Source organism: Siphateles boraxobius, unplaced genomic scaffold (genome assembly GCF_051911475.1).
Source record: "Siphateles boraxobius isolate OS27281-9 unplaced genomic scaffold, OSU_SipBor_1 130, whole genome shotgun sequence".
Taxonomy (NCBI): Eukaryota; Metazoa; Chordata; class Actinopteri; order Cypriniformes; family Leuciscidae; genus Siphateles; species Siphateles boraxobius.
In genome coordinates this window covers 17,449,682-17,477,084 of record NW_027508734.1, presented here as the reverse complement: position 1 = coordinate 17,477,084, position 27,403 = coordinate 17,449,682, and the positions used below count along the sequence as shown (strand labels likewise).

Below are 27,403 nucleotides of genomic sequence, written 5' to 3'. Positions count from 1 at the left end.
CTAAATACATTTTGAGTCTAAATATTATTTTTGACTTAATAGGTATTTTAAATTGACGCATCACACATACATTTTGAAAAGAGAAGAGAAAAGAGCAATGGAATTATACACCAAAACTTGAAATATAGTACAAATAAACACGTGACTGACAATTATGCATCATAATCAAGGCAGACCCAGTCAAAAAAGTGACATCTGATTGTACAAGTTGGTAAAAGTTTAACTGGTATTAACACTGGTGATATTGATTAGTGCATTAGTTTGTATATGGATTATGCCTTCTGTGTCGATTCAGGTTTACTCCTGTCGTTAAGGTAATAGGTCACAATAGGCGGGTACTGGATTGACTCAGTACATACAGTACTGCAGTTTTTTAAATTTAAGTTTTGACTTGGTACCGAAGAACCGGTTCTTTTGACAACATTAACACTAACTGAATAAAGGTATTTAGACTGGGCCTGATTCTCCAGCATCTCAGTCTAGTTGTTTTTAACTCGTACTCCTCAAAGGTATGTTTTCCTGGCTATTTCTCAGATTGTATCCACCCATTGACTAGTATCGGATGTGTCTTTGAAATAAGCAACCATCTGACCCTCAAAGTCTTGGGCTTTATTTGGTAAAAAACATTCCAACCAGTTTCCATCACATTCTGGTCGAGGATGTCATAGCATGCCAGTGTTGCTTTTTTCCTCAATCTTTTGTTGTCCTCTTCTGGTTCTAGATCTTTTTCAGGAAGGCAAAGAGGGTTTTCCCACAATGCAACTGAGTGTATATCTACCAAAGGAACTTGTTTATGCTTTATTCACACCTCTTGACATCTACGATCAAAACAGGAAGATAAACAGAGCTCTTTCCTAAAACACTTTATAGCGTGACTGAGCAGTGGTAATTTATATGGATACAATTGATATGCCATACTATTGGTAGCCTACGTGTTTGTGCATGTGACAACTGTTAGCTCTAATGTAGCCAGAGGTCTCACATTGACAATGTGTGTCTGCTCATTAGATCAACTATTAGTTGTCCTTCACCAATTCAGGCTCAATGTCAAGCCTAATCTGTGTTCCAGTGGAAATCTTTCCTCTGTATTTGTCAGGTGGAAGTTAGTACCCATTGTCCATCTTCCTCTCTCTGAAACATTTTCATCACAGATTTATTGGAGGCCAGCCACTGCAAAAAAATATATTAGATAGACTGTCCTCATATGTCCTATCTGAAAAGATGTTTCACTGATCAAATAGTTTTTCAAATCTTTATTTTGAAACTTTTAAACGGTAGTGTATATCTCATGAAAAACTTATAAACAGTTCAACTGTACTTTTCCTTTTTTCATGTTCTTGTAGGAACAAAAAAGAAGACCAAAATCATCAAAAATAATGTCAGTCCTGTCTGGAACGAGGTTGGTTAATTGATTCTTACATCTAATTGACTAATATCAATGAACCACTAATACTTGTTGTTTCCATAATGAGCTTTATAAATGCTTTCCAAGTTGTCATTCTGTTCCTTTTTCATCATTCCCTTTTCTTTCTTCCAGGGCTTTGAGTGGGACTTGAAGGGAGTTCCTTTAGATTCTGCAGCAGAGCTTCATGTTGTTGTCAAGGACCATGAGAAAATGGGCAGGAATAGGTAAGGTCTCTCTCTCTCTCTCTCTCTCTCTCTCTCTCTCTCTCTCTCTCATTTTCTATCTTTTTACTTTCTGTTCATGAGAATGTAAGAGTGTGTCTCAGAATGATATGCAAAAGCCACTTCTCTACCGACATAAAACAATTGCTTAACAATTCAGTTGGGAGAGCTGTAGAATTTATGGAATGCACCATTGTTTAAATGACTAGTGGAATAAGTGTGGAATGTGGTAAACAACAACGCAATATGCTGTGCGTTCCCATATCCTCACCGTGACCAGAAGTGGTTCTCAACTGGCCTTTTTCTGTATCTAATACCCATGACATTAGGCTGATATAGGACTTTCTAAATCTGATTTTAGGCCACTTTGTACATCTATAAAGGTATTGAATGCCACCCTAATGAGTGGCTAAGGTTTTAAAATCATAGTAATTATCTACAGTATATCATCACATTAGTATCTATATTACATTATACAGTCTTTGATACTACAGAATCCCACTCTGACACTTAAATTAAGTTTCTAAGCAATGTAACTTATTCTCGCCAAGGCTGCAAAAATAACAGTAACAAACAGTAATTTTGTGAAATATTATTAAAATTTAAAATAACGGTTTTCTATTTTAATTTATTTTATTTCATATGCCTGATGAAGGTCATGGAACCGAAATATTGTTAATAAAGCTATTTTGTATGCAAGTACTGATAATGTGCAGGACCTTTTCATTTTTTATTATTTTTTTATTTTAAAATGTAGTTTCATCATGTGAATGCAACGCAAAATTGGTCACACATTTCAGAAATCTTTTTAATGTACTGATTGTGTGCTCAAGAAACATTTTCAGTGTTTAAAACAGTTGTGCTGCTTAATATTTTTTTGTGGAAGCCGTGCAACATTTTTCTTCAGGATCCTTGGATGAATAGAAAGTTAAAAACAACTACATTTATTAATTTATAAATTTATGAACTACATTTTTTATAACATTACTGTCACTTTTGATTAATTTAAAGCATATTATTACATCATTAGACCTGAAATTCAGTTTTGTCTTTTAGCTCTCAATGTTAACAAATGTTAGACCTAGGAAAATGTTCATAGGCTTTGTCTCAAAATCTCATGTGAATATGATATACAAACTCAGTAAATGCTTACTCACAAATGCATAATAGAGATGAAAATAGGGTCAATGAACACTATATTAGCATAACAGAATTTTGGGTGAAATATTGTTACTTTAATGATGGAATAAAGGAATAGGAGAGGAGGAAAAGAAAAGGAAGGAAAAGCCAATTGGATTGAACGGAATGCCCACAGGAAGTGAGTCAGGGCGGTTTGTCTTCTTTCCTTTTAAACCTTATCTGAGCCTCAGAAAGCAACAGAAGAACAGCAATTTTTTAGAAAAGCTGTCCAGACAATGAAAAAACTGTCATTCAGGGTTAGATGACTTGTCATGTGTCACAATTGTTCTAGCTTTAGTAACTGTGTGTGTGTGTGTGTGTGTGTGTGTGTGTTTGTGAGTGTGTGTGTGTGTTTATTTCTTGGCATCAGATTGTTAATCCTCATCTTTAAATAACATGTCAGTTGTTAAAATAAGTCTTTGTGTATCTCAACAGGTTTCTGGGGGAGTGTCGAGTAGCTCTTCGAGATGTGCTCAACTCTCCAAACCTAGCTGCTACTTTCACTGTGTCCCTAGTAGACACCAAAAGGAATAGCACTGGGGTGCGTTTCTGTCTTCACATTTCATTTTACATTGTCTATCACATTTACATTTACATTTACATTTACATTTACATTGAATAATGGAACTACATGAAGCCTGGACCTTCATTGTTGGTGGCAACATCCCACCTTCATGTCTACCACAGTCTGTACCTCACTTGAATCTCAAATTCATGTCAACCCTGTCCCACATATAATTTAAGACATTTTGAAGAAATACAACAAGGCTATTTCTTACACATCAGAGTGCCACTTCCTGGAATTGTGTGGTTCTTTATGCGTGTAGTTTGACATTGGGTGATAGAGAACGAAGGAGAGGGAAAGGTGGAGTTGGTTTTCTTGGCTCTTTTGCGTCTGTGTGCTCTTGAAATAGCTGAAACCGGAAATAATTACAGGAAAGTACATTATAAGGTATCACCCTGACGCCGGCCTTATCTCAAAAACAACTCCATCATGTAACTTTTCTTTCCCACCCCTCCCAAAACAGCTACATCTTCATTTAGAACTTTGATAAGTAATTTTTCCATTTGACATTTAGCAATGATACACAAATACTAAATGATACAAAATAATGAACAATGCCCATGCTCATCTCGGTACTTAGCCATGCTGAAGCAGTCTCAACAATCCGAGTGGCATGACAGTGACTGCGGATGCCATATGCCCCAGGAGCCTTTGAAACTGTTTCAGTGGAAAAGCTGTTCTGCCCCTGAATGAGTTCAGGCAGCTCAGCACCGACTGGGCGCACTCGTTTGTGAGATGGCTGTCATGTTAACCGAATCCAACTCTATGCTGAGAAAAGAGATAGCCTGCGGGGTGCGCTTGCTATTTTCCCAGTTGACTCTAAGCCCCAAACTGCTGAGATGCTTGAGCACCAGATTCCTGTTCTCGCACAACAGATCTAGAGAGTGTTCTAGAATGAGCCCATCGTCGAGATAGTTGAGAATACGGATGCCCACTTCCCTTAACGGGGCAAGGGCACCCTCCACTGAAAGGGAGGACTTTGTACCGGTATGCCCGACCCTTGAAAACAAATCGTAGGAGCGGTCTGTGTCAAGGCAAAATCAAAGCATTGAAGGTACGTGCTGCAAACCAATCTTGGGGGTGAACGGGAGCTTATGAGAGACCCACAACTTTCTTGGGTACAAGAGTACGGGCTGTAAAAACCCGGACTTCATCTCGGCTGGAGGCACCTGCTCTATTGCATCCTTCGCCAGCAGGACCGCAATCTCAGCACGCGGGATAGGGGGGTCTTTGTTTGCCAATGAGGTAAACAGGATGCTGCTGAACCTGGGGGGTGCCAGGCGAACTGAATTGCATAGCCAAGTCTGATCATTCGAATGTTCAAATGAGATGGGTTGGGCAGCACTAGCCAGGCCCCCAAACTCCGTGCCATTGGCATCAGTGGAACTACAGACGCACATGCAGATGGGCAGCGAGGTTGAGCGTAGAGGCCAGACCTGGGGCCAAACCAATCGTCCATCCGCAACATTCAGGGCAGGGTGGAGGGTTCCACTCAAGCCCGACGCTCGCAGCGGCCCGGGAAAGCATGGAAACTCTGGGTCCGACTCAACCTGCACCATACTCCCAGAAGGGGGGCAGCAAGACTCCTCATCCCAAGAGGACTTAAGTCCACCCTCTGATGCAGAGATTGACAAGCAGGAGGCCAATTCTCAGATCAGCCTGCTTATTAAACGAAGTTCTCTGTGGTGCCGAGAAACCAGAACAGGGAATAATGGAGGGGACTCCACTTTTTCAAGGTACAAGAGGTATCGATCTTAACATGAACCATCAATAAATACTGGTTTAGCGTGTTGATGGCCCAGGCATGTGAGGCAGCGATCGTGACTGTCAGGGGGGGCCAGAAAAACCGCATCCAGAAACACACGGGTGGAATACCATCTTGAAAAAGACGCAATGTCACCCGTGTTATGCTCGTTACATTTTTTTTATTTTATAAATGTTTTCCCTGCATTTATCTGTGCATTTTGTGGGGTGAAACACTTGGTTCTCTAACAGAAGAACGTCTTCTCTCTTTAACAAAGGCGAATGGCAGAGCCCGTCGAAACAAGCGCTCGATTCTGAAGCAAAAAACTAAATTAATGAGTTGACGGCCAGCTTATATACCCGTATGTCCGGGGGATTGGCTTGGCTTGCAAATCTCACTCGTCAATCTTCATTGGATCGTGTTCTTACTACCCGAACGTGATTGTGCTCCCAAGTAAAACCCTATATGTCAGAATCGATATAATGTTGAGCATAACTGACTGAAAGGGAACACCATTTATATGAAATAGTAATCTAAGCTGAAATAAAAATGTCTTAGTTCATTCTTGTTGAATACATTTTTTATTAATTTTATGAAGAAATCTCACTGATCCCATACTTTTGTATGGTATTGCAAATTAGTGCCTGTAGTATTACATCTATCATCTATTAGTATACTCAGGTTATTGTATATTGCAGATGTAGTTTGTTTTTTCTGTAGGTGTATGAATAATAAATATAATTCTGGACCAATACACCCCAAAATTATTAAGATTCTAGATTACAAATAAATGTATTAAGAGCCTGTGATATAATGAGAAAATATCAGAGTTCCAACTATGAGTTTTATTACAGCAAATATTTACTTTCTGAAACAGATGTTTGTTGCACATTTGTCGTTGCATCATTTGCAGATATTGTACTCTTTTCTTCAGTCTTTCTGAGAAGTGTCAAAACATCTTTAATCTGTGTTCCCTCTGCCAGGCCACAGTAACCCTGCAGGTTTCCTACATCCCTCCTCCAGGGATGGTGCCCATCTTCCAGCCTCCTCCACACCCAGAGGCCCAGCATACCCCAGTGGAGCTGGACACAGTTACAGGTCAGTCTACTTACAATATACAGTAGGTCCCATTCATACACACATGTACTGTTAGAGGATGCAAAAGTTTCATTGCTTAGATTTGATTTCACTAATATTTGTTTACACAAATATGTCATAATGAGCCCTTAGTAATGTGATTCATTTGACTTGTGTATATGACTGTGTAGTTTTCTCATTGGACACTCTGGGCGAGGATGACACTGAGAGCATGTTGATGATGGAGGTGGTGGAGGAGCCTGAACCTACACCAGGGCCACAGGGGCAGGACATCGGGGCCCCTACAGCACCACCCAAAAAGGCTCCACCGAACTTTAACCACGGCCTTAAGAAAAAGAAACACCAGGGAAACAAATCTTCTCTGTCTGACAAACCCCAGGACCTGCAGGTGTGTATAAGTATGAATCTTTGTTTGGGTGTGCATCTCTGTATGTGTCTATGAATCCACTATTTGCTTTGTCATGTGTGGCTAGTCTCTACGACGTCTGAAAATATGCCACCTTCATAAACTTCAAATATATATATATATATATATATATATATATATATATATATATATATATATATACAGTGTTGGGAGTAACGCGTTACAAAAGTAATGCATTACAGTAACATATTACGTTTTGCTGTAACGCAGTAGTGTAAGGCATTACTTATCAATTTTCAGTAATATTTTACTCGGTACATGTTCGGTAAGGCTTGCGTTACAACAGACTTTTAGTTTTAATTGTAAAACAAAAAAAAACAACAACAACAAAAAAAACAGCAAGACCGCCAGACATTAACGAATGAAAAATGCAAGTAGGCTAAATTACCTGTTCGTGGACAGTCAATAGCCGCGTGTGGTGTCCAAGTCTGTAATTAAAGACTAAATGGCAGCGTCTGATATATTAGGTCCGATTTATTTTTTACAGGAGTGCCGTGAGGTATGATTTCGGCCTCTGTGCTCGCGCTGGCCAGTGGAAAAGCGGCTAATGCTGAAGATGGCATGAAGAAGACTACATTCGCGAGATGGACGTATGCGCATTAGGCTATTTGTTCAGTGTTTTCTTTCTAAACAGTTAGGCTATGTTTATGTGGTATTTTTCATGTTTTCATCACGCAATCATGTTTTTGATGCCGTGGTGACGCGTTCATGTAAGGGCGGCGGCGCTGCCGATAAAGCACTTAAAAGCTGTCACAAAGAACCGGCAAAAACAATGATTATGAATATGTCAAATATAGCAAGGAGACATGTTGATTGTTTATTAATAAAGTCAAGATGAAGTTGACGATGCTGACTCGCGATCTTCGCAGTAGTGAATGCACCAGAGAGAAATGCACATTTCATTTCATAAGCAGAGAGCAGTCTGTTTTCTGTCATTTTGAATTGTTCTGTTTACAAGTAGACATTTCAATATAGATATATTTTTCAGGTCCGTACAATTAATACAAAACGAAATTCACTTTAAAGAAAGGCTTCGTGTCTTCTGTGTAAGGTGTCTGTGAAAGTTTTAAAGCAGTCTTTTAGTGCCGCTTCAGAACGGTCGCGTCCGTAACGGAGAACTGTCACGTCTCTAACATTTTTTCCTCATAAAAGCGAACACGAAAAATAAAATAAAATGAATATTTTATGTTCTGTGGAGACAGGGCTGGACTGGGACAGAAAATCGGCCCTGGCATTTTGACCCAGACTGGTCCACTACATATGATCATAAACACCACCCATCTTTGCACACCCTTGAATATGTTCAACTCCTATTCATTAAAACCACTAATGGCATGTAATGAGTAGGAACGAGTGAGAGTTAACAGATGAAATAAGTACAAATTGTAATTTATTAATACAATTGAACTATACTCCGCAGTGATGCATCAAAAAACAAGCTATAAGCTGCACTGGCATAGCTATACCAGTGTTTCCCACAGGATCTTTGGTAAAACTGTGGTGGGTGGACCTCTGTCCCTCTAGGGGGGTTTGGGGCCATGCCCCCCCTAAGAAAATTGTGTGCATTTTAATGTTAAATTCATCAATCTGGTGCACTTTGAGAGTTAAAAATTAAAAGCTCCAACCCATTTTTAGTGTGCAAATTAAACACAGAAAAAAAACTCTTTTAGTATAGAACTATATTTACTATATTACACTACTACATAGTAATAGTTATAATTAATCTCAAGACAGTAGCCTAATAGCCATATATTGTAAAACAAATGCACTGAAAAATAAAGAAAACTTTCATAATTAGTTTTGTACTAATTTATAAACTTGAAAGAGATAAGCACATGATCTTTTATTTTGACGGAAACTGCATCAAGCTTTTATTTTGGCGGAAAACATGGATACAAACGCGTCTCATTAAACTTCTAGTAAATTGCGGTAATCGTCATCAATGCAGATGTGGAAATAATGCGTAACTAGTTAATGGGTTCCTACACTCATAGCCAAAGTGTTTTAAAAAGCAGTTCTGCTTACCACAGACTCTACACTTTCTCATCTCTCTCTCCTTATCCTCCTCACTATCCTCCTCATCAGCCACTGGAGCTGATGAAGGTCCTGCTGCTGCAGAAAACACATATACTTTGACACATTTTACAGCGTCTGCTTGAAGGGCCTATATCTATTTTTCACGCTATTTCTCTGCACATTCCTTGAGTTTCTTCTCCATCTCTCAAGGCTTGTTCGACTTGAACCGGCGCTGCGCAGACCGATCGGTTGATGACATCAAAGTACCGCGAGAGCGATTCAAAAGCATAAGGAGCCGTCTGCTCTCTAATCGCTCTCGCGGTACTTTGATGTCATCAACCGATCGGTCTGTGCAGCGCCGGTTCAAGTCTATAGGCTTGTTCGACTTGAACCGGCGCTGCACAGACCGATCGGTTTATGACATCAAAGTACCGCGAGAGCGATTAGAGAGCAGACGGCTCCTTATGCTTTTGAATCGCTCTCGCGGTACTTTGATGTCATCAACCGATCGGTCTTTGCAGCGCCGGTTCAAGTCGAACAAGCCTTATAGCGCCTTCAGACTATAGACAGTCAGATACACAGTACACGTGACACTGCACGCTCACTCAAAGCACAAAGAGGGAGGTGTTTCAAGATGTGATTGGGCCAGCCCAGTGTCAATCAAGAAAACAACCAATGGGCCGCTGATCTAGCCTACGTGTTTCATGGGCCGGTCTGTCATTGGAAAAAAATATGATTTTTTTTTTGACCAATGCATTACATCGGCACTAACCCAGCGCCGTCAATTAAACAAAACAAAACGAATGGACTGCCGATGTACGAGTTTTATGGGCCGTAAAAAAAAAGAAAAAGAAAAAAGAAAGAGATGTATCGGCCGAAAAAGCACGTCGGCCCACCGGGCATTTGGCCGGTATGCCAGATTACCAGTCCAGCCCTGTGTGGAGAGCCAACCCTTCTTCATTAGATTTGAGCAGTGTAATTCACAGAATTACAACAACAAAAATCGTTGCCTCCTAAAAGTTAAAGATTTTTTTTTTGTCACACATGACTGTCGATTTCCCTAATATTAGGCTAAATATAAAACGCATGTGTAGACTGATATTTTTTCTGGGAGGAGCCTATGGATAAACAGACGTTTCAATATTTTGGTATTAATGCATTTTTATATAATTATATAAGTTTTGACTGCAAGTCTGCAAATGTCATGTCCATAACGCTGGAATTCCCAAATTTTTAATAATTTATCCTCAACTAGTTTTGTGGTGTAGGTCTACATATTTTATAATGTTAAGTTAACTTCAAATAATACTAATAGTAATTTAAAGATGTGGTAGCATTGGATCTGGACGGTATGGATAACGCTGGGAGTTGGAAGGGGTGTGTCGACATTCTGCAGGTTCGTGGATCTGAGTGTCGCGATTTCGGTTTCATATGATATGGCATATCGTTACAGCCCTAGTCATTTTAGAATGTTAAGTTCTACTTCTGTATAGTTATTTTGGTGAAAGTAACTCAAAAGTAATACAGGAGTAATGTAACGCATTACAATTCTGAGACAGTAATATTGTAAGGTAATGAATTACTTTTAAATAACAGTAACAAGTAATATATACTGTATTACAGTTTGGAAGTAACTTGCACAACACTGTATATATATATATATATATATATATATATATATATATATATATATATATATTTAGCATATGCTAACAACAAAAATTACTTTTTGTCTATAAATTGTAAAAATCCAATTAATAGTGTTTTCTTATTGCTCAGTACAGAATGGACTCCCTAATTAAAGTCTGTATCTTTGTCACATGACAATCACTGTCTACTCTTGTGCTTCTGCTTTGAAAATAGGGCCACCTTGTGGTAATAAAAAGTACTGTGCAATAAATCAAAAAATTACTTTGGCTGTGAACTTGTCTATTTGCTCAAGGCAAGACAATCTATTTATAAACGTTGGATTGTAGAATCCAATGATAACCAAGAGTTTAATTTAGATTTTGAAAATTGTAACTGTACAATAAAAAAAAAAGTTACAATATTTAAGTACATCTAAGCCAGTAGTTCTCAACTCAAATGAAAGATTTGTGGAAACAAAACAATTTATAGTAAAACATTAATTTATCATTGGTTGAGGCCTGCTGAATTAGGCAGATAATACTAAGTATAATTATAAGCAGTAACAACAATAGTAACTATAATATGGATAATGATTATTATTAAATTATAATAAAATTCTAATTTTAAGGATGTTTTGTTTACTTTTGTATCATGAACAGTTTTGATACTGTGTTGTCACCATTTGATGTAAACTTACAAAACCAGTTAAGAACCACCAATTTAAGCATTTTGGTTTTATCCAAATATATGTTTAAAAAGTGCTTTAATTTCCTATGTGATAATTCAATCGTTAGCTGATATATTTGAGTTGTTTTGATTTCAAAAGTCCAGAAACATTTATTTATTGAATGCTACTTTTAGGTACGGGTGCGCATTATTGAGGGAAGGCAGCTCCCTGGTGTCAACATTAAACCAGTTGTCAAGGTCACAGTTGGAGGACAGACAAAGAGAACACGCATCAAGAAGGGCAATAATCCATTTTTTGATGAGGTAACTATCCCCCCCCCTGTTTTATCACTCTGGGAATAAAAATTATGTAAACAATCGAGTAAATGCTCAGATGTAATTATACACATATATTCTGTCCTTTCAGACTTTCTTTCTAAACTTCTATGAGAAACCTTCAGATCTTTTTGATGAACCTATATTTTTATCCGTAAGTTATATTATTATCATTATTAATGTTGTTGTTGTTTCATTGAACAAAAACCTGCAGTTATCTTGTCTATGTCTGTTCAAAGGTATTTGACTCCAAGTCACTACGGAAAGACTATGTTATTGGAGAATTCAAGGTAGATATGCTATTATTTCTTATTTTTCTTCCCTCTTTCCTTCTCTTGTTAATCACTGTCTTCATTTGGCGGTTTCTTCTCATTTACTGTGAGTTCCAGGATATCTGTATTTTGATTTTCTTTACTGGTCACAAGCATGTTTTTTCTTAGATCTATCATTTTCATCACACATGTGTCTGTTATTTCAGGCTCTGCTAACAATAGTGCTGGTTTTGTGTTTTCTCTTTCAGCTGGATGTCGGCATGGTGTATAAAGAACACCGTAAGTACCACACAGTCATAATGTGATGTTAATTGCTCTTCTCCAAAGTACCGTTTTGATTGTGTCTCAGAACAAACAAACCTCTGGACATGTTTGTTTTTTTTAGACACAATTAAGCTTTGTTGCCTCTAAAATTGAAGCTAAAATGCCCCCCCCCCCCCCCCCCCCCAATGTTTTATATTAAACCGTTTTTTTCTATTCCACTGAACAGGACATGCTATTCTCAGGAAATGGTTGTTGCTGTCAGACCCTGATGATCTTTCTGCTGGGGCCAGAGGTTATTTGAAGGTCAGCATGTGTGTGCTGGCTGCAGGTGATGAACCTCCGGTAAGTGAGAGAGAGAGATCGATTATGATTCAGCAGCAGCATGTTAACAAATTGAACTTTATTGTAAAGTTTTCTTTCACTTTTTTGAAAACATCAATTCTGTGTGTTAGATGGATAAGAAAGAGGGTCTGGAAGAAAAAGAGGATATAGAGGGGAACCTGTTGAGACCAGCTGGTCTTACCCTGAGGGGTGCCTCGTTTACTGTCAGAGTTTACAGGGCAGATGATCTGCCTCAGAGTGAGTATCAAACACGTCTGTGTGTAGGTGTGTGCCTTTTCTGTTTGCTTCTGTTAATCTGCTCTCCTCCTTCGGCAGTGGATGATGCTCTAATAGACGATGTCAAACACTTCCTTGGTTTTGAAACCAATCGTAAGAACCTGGTGGATCCATTGGTGGAGGTCAACTTTGCAGGAAAAACGGTACTTCTGTCTTTGTAACTAGTTGAATCATGAGGTATTAAGCCTAAAAAAACCTACCGTATCATATTTGATTTTTAAATTTCTAAATTATCAACATGATCAAATCTATGCTCAAAATACCTGTTGTTTAGAATCTACTCCGTGACTTCTGTCATCTTACTTTTAAGCAAGTTAAAGGCCTTTTAGTGTAATTCTAAAAATGTCCCCATTCAGGTTGAGATGCATAAGTCATTGTGCTACTTTTTATGAAGTAAACGTAGGAATACACATTTTTTATTGTAAGTAATATTTCAAGATGAACATTTACTGGACTAAAGCAATGGTGGTCTACCTGATGACGCAATGTATATCTTTTTTTTATTTAGAAAAAAACTGAAAAAGTTTGTATATCAAATATGATAGATCAGGCTTTTGAGGAATATTTATTTGTACATCTTTCATTTTCATTGTATTACATTGCACTGCATTAAACATGAGCTTTGATCATAAAACTATGCATTTAAATATCATCTTATGATATATTATTGGCAGATATAGAGTAAGACCAATATTTAAGTGCATTTAATGTAAAAAGTCTGATATATTGTTATAAAGATCTCATTGATTTAAATTGTTGGATAAATATTGCATATTTTTACTCAGTTTGAGCCTCTGAATAAAACTTGTTTTTTTCCTCTTCCTCTTTGAGTATGAGCTCCATATTCTCCTACAGTATATCATACTATACGAGCCATAAAAGCCTAATGTATCAGATATGATATAATTTTTTGGACTATTATTTTATATGTCATGCTTTATAGGATTAATAATTTGCTCAAGAGGTACCGATATTATATTTTTCTATTTCTACTAGATGAGTAGTAAGATTCTGGAGAAAAACGCCAACCCTCAGTGGAACCAGAGCCTCACTCTGCCCATCAGGGTAAATTACACACACTCACCTCACAGAACAACCTAACAAGTACTTCAATAGATTTATTAACAGTCTGTTTTTCACTCCAGTTTCCATCCATGTGTGAAAAGATGAGGATACGCATTTTAGATTGGTGAGTTACATTTTTCTTCCATGTGTTTAAAACTTACTTGTAGGGTAGTCGCTACAGAATACAGAGTCTATTTGAGCTTGGTTTTTCTGTTTGTAAATGTCTTTGTATGTTATTTTATTGTTTTAAATGGTGTTGTCTTTAAAAAATCTGTACAGCACAATGGTCAGCGACAGTTGTCTTATTGTGCTATATAAATAAATAAACTAACCACCATATTATGTTAATATGGATTGCTTTATTTATGATAAAAATGTGTTATCTTACAAACATTCCCATTCTCATTCTCTCAGGGATCGCGCTAGCCACAATGATGTTATTGGCACTACACACTTATGTATGTCCAAAATCTCAGCACCTGGAGGAGATATTGAGGGTAGGCAATGTTTTGTTGTGTACAAATTGCTTCTCAAAATAAAAAATTTGATTGAAGGCTTTTGTTAGGTGCAGTGGCAAATCTAGAGGGTCATTGTCTTGCTTTGCAATTTTTGTACTCTCTATATCTGTAACAAACTGCTCCGAGACACGAAGGTTGAGAATCCAAATGCAATTTTTAATGGGAAAATCCAAGAATCATAAACCGTATAACAGGCAGTAGTCAAAAGCACAGGGTTATCAGTCCAAACAATGACAAAATGGTACATCTTGTCAATTCCCTGTGCAAGAGCTTGTTACAATCAGTCCTTCCCAAAACTCACATTGGTTGAGCCAGAACTTGACACGTTGAGTTACTCAGACAGCAGTGCTGTTTGCCACTCTCTTTGGGAAGTCAAACAGCATCAATACATTTATTTGTAGAGTCTGTCTACTCTATTTGTCTAGTAGTTGTAACGTATCATCAAAAGAAAATATTCTTCACCTTTAAGTGCATTTGTCAATGTTGAGAGACATCCCATTTTTTGGGTAATTTGTTGGTTCCAGTGTTGAAGTGAGGAAAAACACTACTTGTTGTTTGCTAGCTGATTTGATTTTGTATCACTTTGTATTGTCATCATGTAAGTAATGAATTGGCAGTGATTTGAACCTCAAGAATGAAATTAACACTGCATTTTGGGGAGTGTTGTGTAAAATTAGCTTGCATGTTTTACTCTGAATTAGAGACAAGGATGACTAAAACTACTATTTTTTTAGCTACTTTTTTAAACTTTGGCATCTATGCGATTGCCAAGGAGGAATGACTGATCACAATTGTTGTATTGTTGCATTTGAGGGAAAAAAAAAACAAGTGATTGTAGTATATTTTAGTGTAACTGAAATTGGTTTCAGTATGTTAGCAGTTTGCAGTTGGTTGTGATATTTTGTGTGTTGCATAGAGTGAGTTTGGTGTGCAAATTTAACTCTACGTCTGGTGCAGACATGATTACTAAAGAATCGTGCATGAGTCCGTTTGCAAGGCATCGGCTGCACTGCCGGCAATATTCACTTCATCTATTCTTATTTTGTCTCAACTTTTATTTCTCTCTGCACTCAGATGAGTTCCTTCTCAGGACCTTCCACAGCACCAGTATGTGTGTCTTACTGATCTCAAAAATCTGTGCTACCCTTCCTGTAGATCGCACCAATGCCTATGTCAGATTTTGCCTTTTGTTGGGCCATAGTGCTTATAGTTTATAAGTTGCCTATAGCTTTATTCAGATAGTCTTTAGATAAGGTGTTTTCTATGACTAAATGACAAATGTATTTGCCATTTGAATGTGTCAAGATGTTTGCAATTTGCTATTTATTTTTACTGCTCCTAAAGCTAGAGTATACTGCTGTGTGTCTAATTCTTGCTCTTTTATATCAACAAGTTGATGACAATATAGGCTTTCTTCCGACCTTTGGCCCCTGCTTTGTCAACATGTATGGGAGCCCTAGAGAGTTCACAGCCTTCTCAGACCCACATGAGGCACTAAACCTGGGAAAGGTGAGATTTACTATATATATATATATATATATATATATATATATATATATATATATATATATATATATATATATATAAATTATACTTTTACAGAGTTTCTTGAAGCTTGTTTGTAAAATATTGTCTTTATATTTTTAAACATCAAAGTTGTTTCACTACATTAATTTCACTTGACGTTTTTACACTGCCAGTTTAGTTTGGAAGGGGGCATGGTTCTAATGAAAAATTGTTAATGTGAAAGCTGTCATGCTAACTCACCGTTTTACCGAACCCGAGACTACCTGAAGGAGGTGCTCTGAATAAATGCGTAAATGTGAAAGAAACATGGACTCGGGTGTGCACTTATTCAGGAAGTAAAGTAAACTGCGCATGCGTTTTAGCCGATTACAATGTATTTAGTTAAATAAAACGCTTGTAAGGGATGTTAGTGTTATTGATTTACCTTGGATATGAGCGCGAGTGAGCCTGCAGTGTATTGGTCCATAGCAAGTGCAGTCAGGGAGGCAAATGAACGGCAATCCACTGTCTCCTCAAAATAATCTGTTTGCATGCAGCAGAAAGCCGCCTTATGTGACACACATAGTAAACACAAGTTTGTACTCAGCTGTGCATAATAGCACCAAATTAATAATAAAAAAACACAATATATTGAACTGTGTTCTGATTTTTATCATGCGCTGTGCACGTTTGTGATTACGTTAGATGCACGCGAATGCATCAGGGTGCGACAAATAAACTTTTTCATTTTTTGCTTCGAACAAAAAATATGTAGAAAATAACTTTTGTAGCAATACACTGTTAAAGAACATCCAGATGTCGCCCACGCTGCTGAGAGTGACGTTTAGGTTAATATGTAAATATGTGCATGCTTTCCCCTCAATAACAATATAAACACACAACAAAAATGACAGCGGTGAGAAAACTGCAGTTAAAGCTACAGTAGGGAGTTTTAAGAAAATGTTGACTTAGCCTGAAAATTTGAACAAGCACAACTTACAGGTCCAACCCCCTTGCCCTCTGCTGCTCTACAGCCCTCCCTCCACAGCTCCTCCCCCACAGCGGAGCCAGCCGTGAACGCGCAGGCTAGTAAGCAGGCCCACTGATGACGGCGGATTATAAACAGTTATGGAACATTCACTAATAGGGACGAAACATCAACAATATGCTTTACATTGACTATGGCCTGCCCATACTTTGACTACAAACTTGGTCCTCAAATCATTATGTATTTTGCAATAGCCTACATGTAACTTTATAAGGTTGCACTCTTTCTATAAGTTATAAATAGCTACTAAGATAACGTTAAAGGATTAGTTCACTTTTAAAAAAAACTTTTGCTGATAATTTACTCACCCCCATGTCATCCAAGATGTCCATGTCTTTCTTTCTTCAGTCGAAAAGAAATTAAGGTTTTTGATGAAAACATTCCAGGCTTTTTCTCCATATAATGGACTTCAATAGGACACAAACGTTTCAAGGACCAAATGACAGTTTTAGCGCAGCTTCAAAGGGTTTTAAACGATACCAGACGATGAATAAGGGTCTTATCTAGCAAACGATCGGTCATTTAAAAAAAAAAAAAAACTTTAAGTCTTATAAGCACAAATGCTCGCCTTGCTCTGTTCTGTGATGCACGTTCGTGATCCTGTTCGAACTCGTTCATCCAAATGAACTAAGCTTTTTTCGAGTCATTTCGTTCGTTGAATGAACGGAAAAGACTCGTTCAAAATTAAAAAATCTTTTTTCGAGTCATTTCGTTCGTTGAATGAACGAAATTACTCGAAAAAAGATTCGTTCATTTGGATGAACGAGTTCGAACAGGAGAGTCACGAACAACGGTACGCGCTCGCGCTGTGCAAGAGAGGGGTGATCCGCGCGTACACGAGTGTGATTGACACTGTTAAGACATTCCTCCTGGCTCTGATTGGTTGTTTCTGACCGGGAGCGGTGTATTTCTGCAAATGGCAGTAGGACCACAGGGAGGAGCCAGAGGAGCTTGATTTTTTCCACAGATTATCTGTCTCATATTCTACTTACAGGACATAGTGACAGTTTTAACAAATATTTGTTTACAAAAGCTACCTACTGGAGCTTTAAGAAAGCATCTGATCATAGCGATGCGGTTATGTTTGCACAAGCTCTGCAATTCACAGGTATCAGGCCGACAGATGAGGTAATTAAAATGACAGTTATGATAATTTGATTATAAAGTACATTTGAGACAATAGACTATATAAATCTGACCATGTGAGACTATAGTTTGAATGAATCACTTTTCTTTGCATGACACATTGACATTACAGTACAGAGTGGCTCATTCTGCATTATCCTAAACATTGTATAAGAATGCATTTCATGTGCCATTGAACAGAAGAGAGGCTTTTGGGACCATGCATGAACATCAGATACTTTTGATTTTCTCGGCAAAACATCCCCCGTCTTTCTAAATAACAGTCTACAGTCTTTCACAGAAAACCTAGGAAGTCGGGGAAGGTCTTGTTTTTTAAGTTTTGTTACAAGCTGTTCACACATTGGTAATAAAAAAAGTGATCAATTCATGGGAATTCTTACATATACCCCCTTTAATATTACTTACTGTAATAATAGGCCTACTTCCTAATAATAAGTTCCAATGTGTGTGTTTTTTGACATAGGGAGAGGGTGTGGCCTATCGAGGACGTGTGCTGTTAGAACTCATTACGAAGCTGTCTGATCAGGTGGAGCAAAAGATTGAAGACATACACCCTGATGACCTGCTGGTGGTAGAGGTGCGATCACAGTTATTCCTCCTGGGTTTAGCATCAGACATGAGATCATTTTACACAGGAATGCATCATTTAATATCAGTGAAAGACCAGTTGACAGTGGTGTGTTGTGTCGCACAGAAATTTATGCGGAAGAGGAAGTTCTCCCTCTTTGCTGCATTCTACTCAGCCACTCTTCTTCAGGATGTGGATGATGCGATTCAGTTTGAAGTCAGTATTGGTAACTACGGCAACAAGTTCGACAACACCTGTCTGCCTCTGCCCTCCACCACTCAGTTCAGCAGGGCTGTGTTTGATGGTGAGAAACCACCTAATGATTTAGACTTGAAATGTTTAGATCAACCATAAATTTTGGAATGCCCCACATAAAATGTCCATATTATAATTTCACTTTGAAGTGGATTCTTGTGGCATTTGTTCTTCCTTTAACAGAAACACCAGAATATTTTTTCTGTGTGTGTGTGTGTGTGTGTGTGTGTGTGTACAGTATATGTGCCATTTCTTTGAAAGATATTAACAGTTTTATTCAGCAAGGGTGCATTATCAATTTAATGCACCCTTGCTGACTAAAACTATTAATTTCATTTGAAGAAATGGCACATATACTGTATATAATATATATATATATATATATATATATATATATATATATATATATATATATGTGTGTGAATTAAGTAAAATATATTCATATATATAGTAAAAGACATTTATTTCATTTGTAACATTACAAAAGATTTTCTTTTGAACTTTCTAATCAAAGAATCCTTTAAAAAGAAGGTATCACGGTGTGCCCAAAAATATTAAGCAGCACAACTGTTTTTTGATGATAATAATAAATGATTCTTGAGCACCAAAACAGTATTTTAGAATGATTTCTGAGGGTTCATGTGATGCTGAAAATTCTACTTTGCCATCACATGAGTAAAATACATTATAACATATATTAAAAGTTATTTTAAGTTACTGTATTTTTACAAATAAAAGCAGCCTTGAGCAAAAGAGACTTCTTTGTAAAACATTAAAACATTTTAGTCTAAACCTCTGAACGATAGTGTCCGGGTGCAGTGCGGGTTGAAGAAGGACTCAAAGGCAAAAGCTCCAATTTAGACAGTTTACTTCAAAGTAACACTCAGGTTCAGACAGCTAGGAAGACAGGCAGGACCACACGCATGAACACCACTAAACAAGACTAACAACCGACAAGGACTAACTGAACAGAAGGCAACTAAATACAAGTACAAATGAACACTCACGAAGTGAGGACAGGTGACACAGATGATGATGACGATGAACAGGTGGGTAATGAGGGAATGAGTTCAGGTGTGCAGACAAGGAGGATGCTGGGAAGTGTAGTGAAGACGAAGACAGAACGGTGCAGACGATGACTGTGACAGATAGTGCTTATCTATACTAGTTAAAGGAAAAATGCAGAGCCCTATGTGATTTTGTGAAAAAAGAGTTTTGAAGCTAGGATTGAAGCTTTGTGTTACATGACCTACCCAATAACATTTAATTTTATATTAAAATTTGGAAGGATCTTATTACCTATAAGCCAATGAGTTATACTCAAGTATCTAACATCGCTTCCACTGTTTTACATTGTTATTTAGGCTGCCATTACTACTACCTGCCATGGGGAAATGTGAAACCTGTGGTGGTCTTGTCTTCAGAGTGGGAAGATATCGGCCCTCGCATAGAGGCCCTGAACATGCTGCTCAGCATAGTTGACCGACTGGTGAGGAGCGTCTCTTCGGTCAACACATCAAAATATATCAAACCACAAACAGTTATAATTGTATTTCCTAATACGTTTATCATAATAGGAATCAAACCTAGAGCAGGTACAGCTGGAGCTCAAAGCAAGAAGTGACGAACAGGAAGTGGAAGAGAGGGTTGTGCAGCTGCTTGATGATGTCATAGCCGACTGCAGGTGCAGATGTGTTCAAGTGTTTTGTAAAGCTGTACCGCACGCACTATGACCAACTAAAGCGTTCTTGTGTGTATGTGCTGTAGTGAGGAGCTCCCCGAGGTGGATAAATGGCCCTGTGCGACTCCGCTGGATAAAGCTCTGAGGAATCTGCGCAAGATTAACATGCAGCAGATCGTGCAGACGGCACTGGCGCTCAAACACGGACCAGAGACCGAGCTGAGTGCTGTGCTGGAGCAGGCTGAGGACTGGACCATGAGACTACGTCACCTCGCTGAGGAGGTGAAAGAGCTGTAGCTTGCATGTCAAAATGATATATTTTAGTGTTGTTATGCTTTAATAGGGATTAATCAATATTTAATTGAATTATATAGTGAAGGCTGTGCAGTGTTATGTTACATTTGATTGTATTATTTAATTTCTGTAGTATTTGTAACCTGAATACTACTGTTAGACCTACCTGAAAATCTTAAAACAATTTTTTTTTTCATTTGCTTAATCTGTGCTGTTGTATTTATTTGTGTTGTCACTTGTAATTTGTTTATTTGTTCTTATTTTATTACTGGCTGTTTACTTGTCTTTGAGCTGTTTGAACTCAACTTAAAGATGTTTGAACTTTATATTAGTTATGCTAAAGTCTAAAGTAAACTTCGACCATCCGCTTTAAAAATTGTAATTGAGAATTAATTGTGAAATTTTACTGATATGTAAAAGATTGGTGCAGTGACAGACTTCTGGGGGCCCTAAGCAAAACTTTGTAGGGGGTGCCCATGTCAATGCATTCATGAAAACCACAAAATGACCTCCAACCCCTTAATCTGTTCTTTCAGAGCAGTTTCACTGTCAATCAACAACAATGACTTGAAACAGTCATTAAAAGCATAAAAAACTAACATAAAAACAATAGGACAAATACAATAGAAAAAAAGATACAAATGAAATAAACAATTAAGCCTATAGACCTTATGTAGCCCCGCCCCTTTTCAGCGCTGTGCTCGATGTCTTTTGTCTTCCGGTCTGTATTTTTACAGCGATCCTGAATATTTATAAATGAACGGCTCGTTTTAAAATCTTTTTGAAGTGTCCATATACTTTTTTGGGTTACTATGAGTACAATCAGTTGTCCTCATGGTGGCACTCTTTAAGCACAGAATTAGAAACATTTCTCTTGTGGTACCTCCCGTCTTTCTACTCTATTAGATAACTTTAATTCCTCACTAATCCTTTCCTCACTAATCTGAAAAAACTCATGTCTGCTGTTTGTCTTTTTTTTTATGTTTATTGCACTGTGCACCACTGGATAGGATCATACAGAACATGCATATGAGAAAAATGCTTTAATTCAATCAAGTTAAATGATGTAAAAGAGTCCTTTTCTGTGTGTGCAGCAGCGTCCGGACGAGTCGGAGTGTGAGGGCTGGGATACTGACATTTGTTAAGACATCTGCTTTAAACATTACAATCCTCATGATAACTTTCGTTAACTTTAAATTAAGTAAATCCACTTCAAAAGCTAATTACTCCTGGACAGCAATGCCATAGAAATCTACAGAGCAACCGCAAAAACGGAAGTGCAAAGACAATATTCTAAAGATGGCTGCACCCTCGTTTCTCTGGCTAATAAGGTCTATTGAATAAAGTTATAAAATTTCAAAATTAAACTCTAAATAGTCTTCACCATATAAATGAAATATACATTGATTCTTATTAAAGTTCCTAAAAGTTTTTCAGTGAAGAGCAGTGAATGATTCTCTCATTTTCTTTTGTTGTTTGATTAACATTAAATGACACAGAGAGCAGCATGTTTATTAGGCTGCTGTCACTTTAAGACCAAATGCACAGATATAATATACTGACAAGCTTTCAGTTACTTTCCCAACTGTTTATGTTCACTTAAGACATAACCGACCTTGTTTAACTAAAACTCGGGCATTTTGAAATTTTTTATGTATATTTGTCCTTTTAATCGCACACCCGGAATGCAAAGTAGCTTATTCTTGTCCGAGTTTTGCTCCAGAAAGCCACCTGGGGAACAGCATCTCTTTCACAGCTCAATACGCTTTTAACTCCTTTTTTCTTTAGTATCGAGCACATCCGGCAGGAGACTGTATATTAAGACAGTCATGTTACATGATTTGACTGATTTGGATGCTACTTGTAAAGGGTGACAGCGCACCACTTTAAAGCAAAGGAACGGGATGCGACATCTTGTTTTCATAATCCCTGGAAGCCAAAATCCAAACCGAAACTAAAATGCTAGTCATTAAATCCTCTTTGAGAGCAAGGGGGCCCCCTGGTGGGTCGGGGGCCCTACACAACTTGCACACTTTGTGAATAGGAAGGAATGGCACTGGGTTGGTGTTTTAACAACTTAATATATTAAAATACATGGTTACATGGGTCAAAAATAAGGAAAACTGTAACTCGTGGTGGGGTGTTGAGCCCTGCTATATTAAAAGCACAGCTAAATGTGGCATTTTGGTTTATTTGGGTTTAATGGGTTTACGTGAAGATGGTTTTAGGATAAATTAAAAGTTGTTATATATATTTTTAAAGCCTATGAAATGTTGACTTTTAATTACATTGTAATTTTTAATGGCTATAATTACTAATTTCACACCCAGAAATTAAGAAAAAAAACTTGATTAATTACTAAAAATGTGCGATTAATTAGATATTTTTTTAATCGATTGACAGCAGTACTTTCTTTCTTTCAGCCCCAGAACAGTTTTCCAGATATAATAATCTGGATGCTTCAGGGAGACAGACGAGTGGCCTACCACAGAATTCCCACCCATCAAGTTCTCTTTTCCCAGGGTTACTGTGGCAGGCATTGTGGACAACTTCAGACGGTTTTCATGAAGGTAAACACACTATTTGAAGGCAAAGGACATACTAATGCTACAGTGTAAATGATGAATGGAACCGTAGGGGTAGTGATAAATCTCTGATTCTCTGTGTGTAATGCTGTGCTCAGTGTCCGCAGGAAGACGTGGGATGTAGTAAGATCCCAGCTCAGCTCAGGGTCAAGCTGTGGTTTGGACTCGCTGCTGATGTCAAGTCCTTTAACCAGTTTGCAGAGGGCAAACTATCTGTGTTTGCAGAAACGGTGAGTGGGCAGTTACCCAACATGCATTTGTTTGGTGTTTCTTCACCTCTGGGTCTTTGCCCTGTGGACTTTTAGCTAACACGTTTCACTCTATCACTACTTTATTAATCTCTCTATTAACAATCTCCAGCAGTGTATATTCAACTTATTGATTTGGAAATCAATTTCACACAATAAACATTAAAATAGTTTATTTCTGTCTTTGTTTAGATTATCATAGTCACAAATCATATTTTATAAAATATTTTATAACGTTTTTCCAAGAGAGAAAAAAGTTGAAATCTACTGAATCTCCTGACATAAAATGAAAAAACAAACAAACAAAAAAATAAAACGCTGGAACACAAATAAAAATTAAAAAAATGCTACATTTCAAAAGTCAGTAAGATCTTTTATAATAAATTAGATGAATTAAATTAATCATATATATATATATATATATATATATATATATATATATATAAATTATCCTGAAAAAAATCCATCATGGTTCCCACAAAAAAATATTACACAGCGCAACTGTTCTCAAATTTGATAACAAATGAGAAATGTTTCTTGAGCAGCAAATCAGCATATTAGAATTATTTCTGAATGATCATGTGACACTGAAGACTGTAGCAATGATGCTGAAAGTTCTACTTTGCCATAATATGAATAAATTACATTTTAAAATATATTTAAATAGAAAAGTTATTTTAAATGTTAATAATAATTCACAATATTTAGCCTTGATAATCTTATTTGGTTGAATTTCTTAAATATCTTCTTTTTGAGTTGATTGTGTCTTGTAGCATTGTGTGTTTGAGCTTCTGAGCTAATAATGGAGTTATTTTGATCCACAGTATGAGAACCAGACTAAGTTGGCCTTGGTGGGGAACTGGGGTACGACGGGTCTGACATACCCCAAGTTCAGCGATGTGACTGGCAGAATCAAACTGCCGAAGGAGAGCTTCAAACCCTCTCCAGGATGGAGCTGGGCAGGAGACTGGTATGTCAGCCCAGAGAAAACGTGAGTACCATCTTATCATCAATTTACTCAGACATTTTTAAAAGTATTAGTGATATCAACATCATTGAACACCCTGTGAAATGGCATAACATGGATGTGTCTTGATGCCCAGAATGCTGTACGACGCTGATGCAGGTCATATAAGCTTTTTGGAGGAGGTGTTTGAAAATCAGATGCGTTTGCCAGGAGGACAGTGGATTGGCATGCCAGAGGGGTACACAGATGTGGTTAGTGTGTAGTTGTATTGTGACAAAACTGATGAAACTTAAATATTTTTCTATAAGTATTCATTTGTGCCTCATGAATAAAATTAATAACTTCACTGTACTTAAAAAGAACTTATGTTCTACATTAAAATCAGTTGGCCAGGAACTGATCTTTTTGTTCTTTATGTGTCCAATGGGGGGCAGAATGGAGAAAAGGCTGTGCCTAAAGATGAGATTGAGTGTCCCCCGGGCTGGGTGTGGGGGGATATTGAGTGGAGCGAGGATCTGAAGCGTGCAGTGGATGATCAAGGTATGGAAACTTTCAGAAGTCTTATGCCACTGACTTCTGCTCTTCATTATTTTTTATATAAAGATGATTTTCAAAAGAAATGTATCTCTACAATAAATTAGCTTTTACCTGTAGGGTGGGAATATGGAATAACCCTCCCCCCGGACCGCCGGCCAAAGTCCTGGGTTCCATCCGAGAAGATGTACCACACCAACCGCCGGAGACGTTGGATCCGACTCCGCCGTAGAGATATGCAGAAAATGGAGGCCCTTAGAAAAGTACATCATCAGTCATTAGCGAAATGTTCCCGCTCGGTTTGTTTTCAGTCAAAGAAATAACGAAGTTTCACATTGAGAGCAGCTTGTAAACAAAAGTGGAATCTTGGCCCCAAGCTTCATTTTGTTTCCCTTTGAATTCTGGGGGGATTCTGGTAAAGCTCAGGGTGGCGTGACATAAAGAGCTCTGTGTAGTCTCAGGAGGTCTTCCCCTGTCCCTGAACGCATCTGGTGAGAAGCAGATGGAGCTCGAGAGGACACCTAATTAATCATGCCATCTGAGAATAATCTGAAATCAATCCCACACCTCGAATCCACTTGGCAGAAAAACCAAGGTCCAAAGTCCCGCCGCAAATACGTTTAATGTTCATCATCTGTGTGAGGGTCTGTGTTAGGGGCATGTGTGTGCGACATGAGAGAGAGCGATAACGCGTTTTTGCTTCAATCTGTGAAAGTCCTTATCCACACAGGCAAACAAGTTTGGGTAAAACACACTTTGATCTAAAATTAAATTCTGGAGATAACTGTTTTTGATAACAATAATGATGCTGTTAGACTGAAGAACTTCATCATGTTTGCTTTTTAGAGTGACAGAGAATGGCAATGAGCCTCATTCATGAAACACTAACAGAACAAATTTGTGTATAAATCATTTGCAAATCCATTATGTAAATTGTCACATTCAATTCAATTGTCAGTTTACATAATAATGGATTTATGAACGATTTACACAAAAATTTGTTTGCTCGTGTTTCCTGAATGAGATTCATTGTGTTTCCGTTTGGATCTGCGCAATAAACAATTAGGTCTACTAAAACTGGGTAAAGAATTTCAAGGAAAATTTGTTTGAGAGAGAGGTTTGGGTTCAAAAGGTGGTTTTTACTTAATATATATTAATTATATATAATATATATTATTAAGTTAGGGATCAGTTTAAAGATTAAAGTTTTTTTTAATATTTATGAAAGAAGTCTCTGCTCTTATGCTAAGGCTACATTTATTTTATATTTACAAAAGTACAGTAAAGCAGTTAGAGTAATTGTAATAATATTTCACAATTATTCTAATATGCTTATTTGGAGCTCAAGAAGCATTTCCGATTGTTGTACTGATAGTTAACTGTGATGATACTTTTTTCATTATTCTTTAAGTAGAAAGTTTAAAAGAACAGCATTTATTTAAAATGGAAATCTTTTGTAACATTACAGTTGTCTTTACTGTCACTTTTGATCAATACAATACGTACTTGCTTAGAATAATTAATTTCTTTAAAAAAAAAATCGCACTTACCCCAAACTTCTGAATGGTAGCGTATTACTTATGCAATTCAATTTTTATGAAACCATATGCCATCTTCAAACAAATGAATTCTTCCAGAACTTCTGAAACTTTACAAATTTGTAATTTTATACTCATTAATAAAATGTTTCATTCTAGTTTTGCTTGAAACGTGTGCTTTTTAGATAGGTAGATTATTATTATTATTATTATTATTATTATTATTATTATTATTATTATTATTATTATAATATATTATTATAATATATTTTTGAAGTGTCCAAATACTTTTTTGGGTTACTATGAGTACAATCAGTTGTCCTCATGGTGGCACTCTTTAAGCACAGAATTCAAAACATTTCTTCTGTGGTACCTTCCGTCTTTCTACTCTATTAGATAACTTTAATTCCTCACTAATCCTTTCCTCACTAATCTGAAAAAACTCATGTCTGCTATTTGTCTTTTTTTATGTTTATTGCACTGTGCACCACTGGATAGGATCATACAGAACATGCATATGAGAAAAATGCTTTAATTCAATCAAGTTAAATGATGTAAAAGAGTCCTCTTCTGTGTGTGCTCACTCTTCTACAGCAGCGTCCGGATGAGTCGGAGCGTGAGGGCTGGGAGTATGCTTCTTTATTTGGCTGGAAGTTTCACCTCAAGCAAAGGAAGACGGACGCCTTCCGGCGCCGGCGCTGGAGATGTCGTATGGAACCATTAGAAAAGACAGGGCCGGCGGCCATCTTTGCCTTGGAGTGTTCGCTGGTAATGAGGGTTGACTATTTGAGTGGTGTGGAGCTGGAATTGGGGGTGAGATTTAGAAAGAGAGACTTTAATGGAAGGAAAGGAAAGTGGTCGGACTGAATCAAACAGGGCGAGATGCAATTTAGACAAGGCAAAGGCGAGAATGGGTGTGGAGGGCTTTGAGTTTGGACAAATCGGAGGTGCTGAGAGAGACTGGGCAAGCAAAGTGGAATCAGTCTAAAATAAGGGCATCATGGGATATC

General features: G+C 37.5%; 1 protein-coding gene across 24 annotated transcripts in view; it reads left to right on the top strand.

Moving 5' to 3' along the window:
* dysf (dysferlin, limb girdle muscular dystrophy 2B (autosomal recessive)) overlaps positions 1 to 27,403 on the top strand; it is a 110,946-nt gene that overhangs the window by 12,339 nt on the left and 71,204 nt on the right. For 8 of the 24 annotated variants that reach the window (XM_077228260.1, XM_077228256.1, XM_077228253.1 and 5 more), the window contains exons 2-30: positions 1,344 to 1,399; positions 1,538 to 1,629; positions 3,241 to 3,346; positions 6,098 to 6,212; positions 6,383 to 6,600; positions 11,146 to 11,274; positions 11,378 to 11,440; positions 11,526 to 11,576; positions 11,807 to 11,837; positions 12,049 to 12,164; positions 12,275 to 12,401; positions 12,480 to 12,583; positions 13,437 to 13,505; positions 13,586 to 13,629; positions 13,920 to 14,002; positions 15,098 to 15,130; positions 15,417 to 15,532; positions 18,187 to 18,300; positions 18,418 to 18,595; positions 19,911 to 20,035; positions 20,124 to 20,230; positions 20,314 to 20,509; positions 22,945 to 23,091; positions 23,205 to 23,336; positions 24,179 to 24,345; positions 24,458 to 24,572; positions 24,756 to 24,861; positions 24,976 to 25,118; positions 26,988 to 27,161. In XM_077228260.1, coding sequence (XP_077084375.1) covers positions 1,344 to 1,399; positions 1,538 to 1,629; positions 3,241 to 3,346; positions 6,098 to 6,212; positions 6,383 to 6,600; positions 11,146 to 11,274; positions 11,378 to 11,440; positions 11,526 to 11,576; positions 11,807 to 11,837; positions 12,049 to 12,164; positions 12,275 to 12,401; positions 12,480 to 12,583; positions 13,437 to 13,505; positions 13,586 to 13,629; positions 13,920 to 14,002; positions 15,098 to 15,130; positions 15,417 to 15,532; positions 18,187 to 18,300; positions 18,418 to 18,595; positions 19,911 to 20,035; positions 20,124 to 20,230; positions 20,314 to 20,509; positions 22,945 to 23,091; positions 23,205 to 23,336; positions 24,179 to 24,345; positions 24,458 to 24,572; positions 24,756 to 24,861; positions 24,976 to 25,118; positions 26,988 to 27,161 — 3,257 coding nt within the window. The remainder of the gene's footprint in view (positions 1 to 1,343; positions 1,400 to 1,537; positions 1,630 to 3,240; positions 3,347 to 6,097; positions 6,213 to 6,382; positions 6,601 to 11,145; positions 11,275 to 11,377; positions 11,441 to 11,525; positions 11,577 to 11,806; positions 11,838 to 12,048; positions 12,165 to 12,274; positions 12,402 to 12,479; positions 12,584 to 13,436; positions 13,506 to 13,585; positions 13,630 to 13,919; positions 14,003 to 15,097; positions 15,131 to 15,416; positions 15,533 to 18,186; positions 18,301 to 18,417; positions 18,596 to 19,910; positions 20,036 to 20,123; positions 20,231 to 20,313; positions 20,510 to 22,944; positions 23,092 to 23,204; positions 23,337 to 24,178; positions 24,346 to 24,457; positions 24,573 to 24,755; positions 24,862 to 24,975; positions 25,119 to 26,987; positions 27,162 to 27,403) is intronic. The other 16 variants (XM_077228261.1, XM_077228259.1, XM_077228248.1 and 13 more) reach the window with 3 other exon arrangements.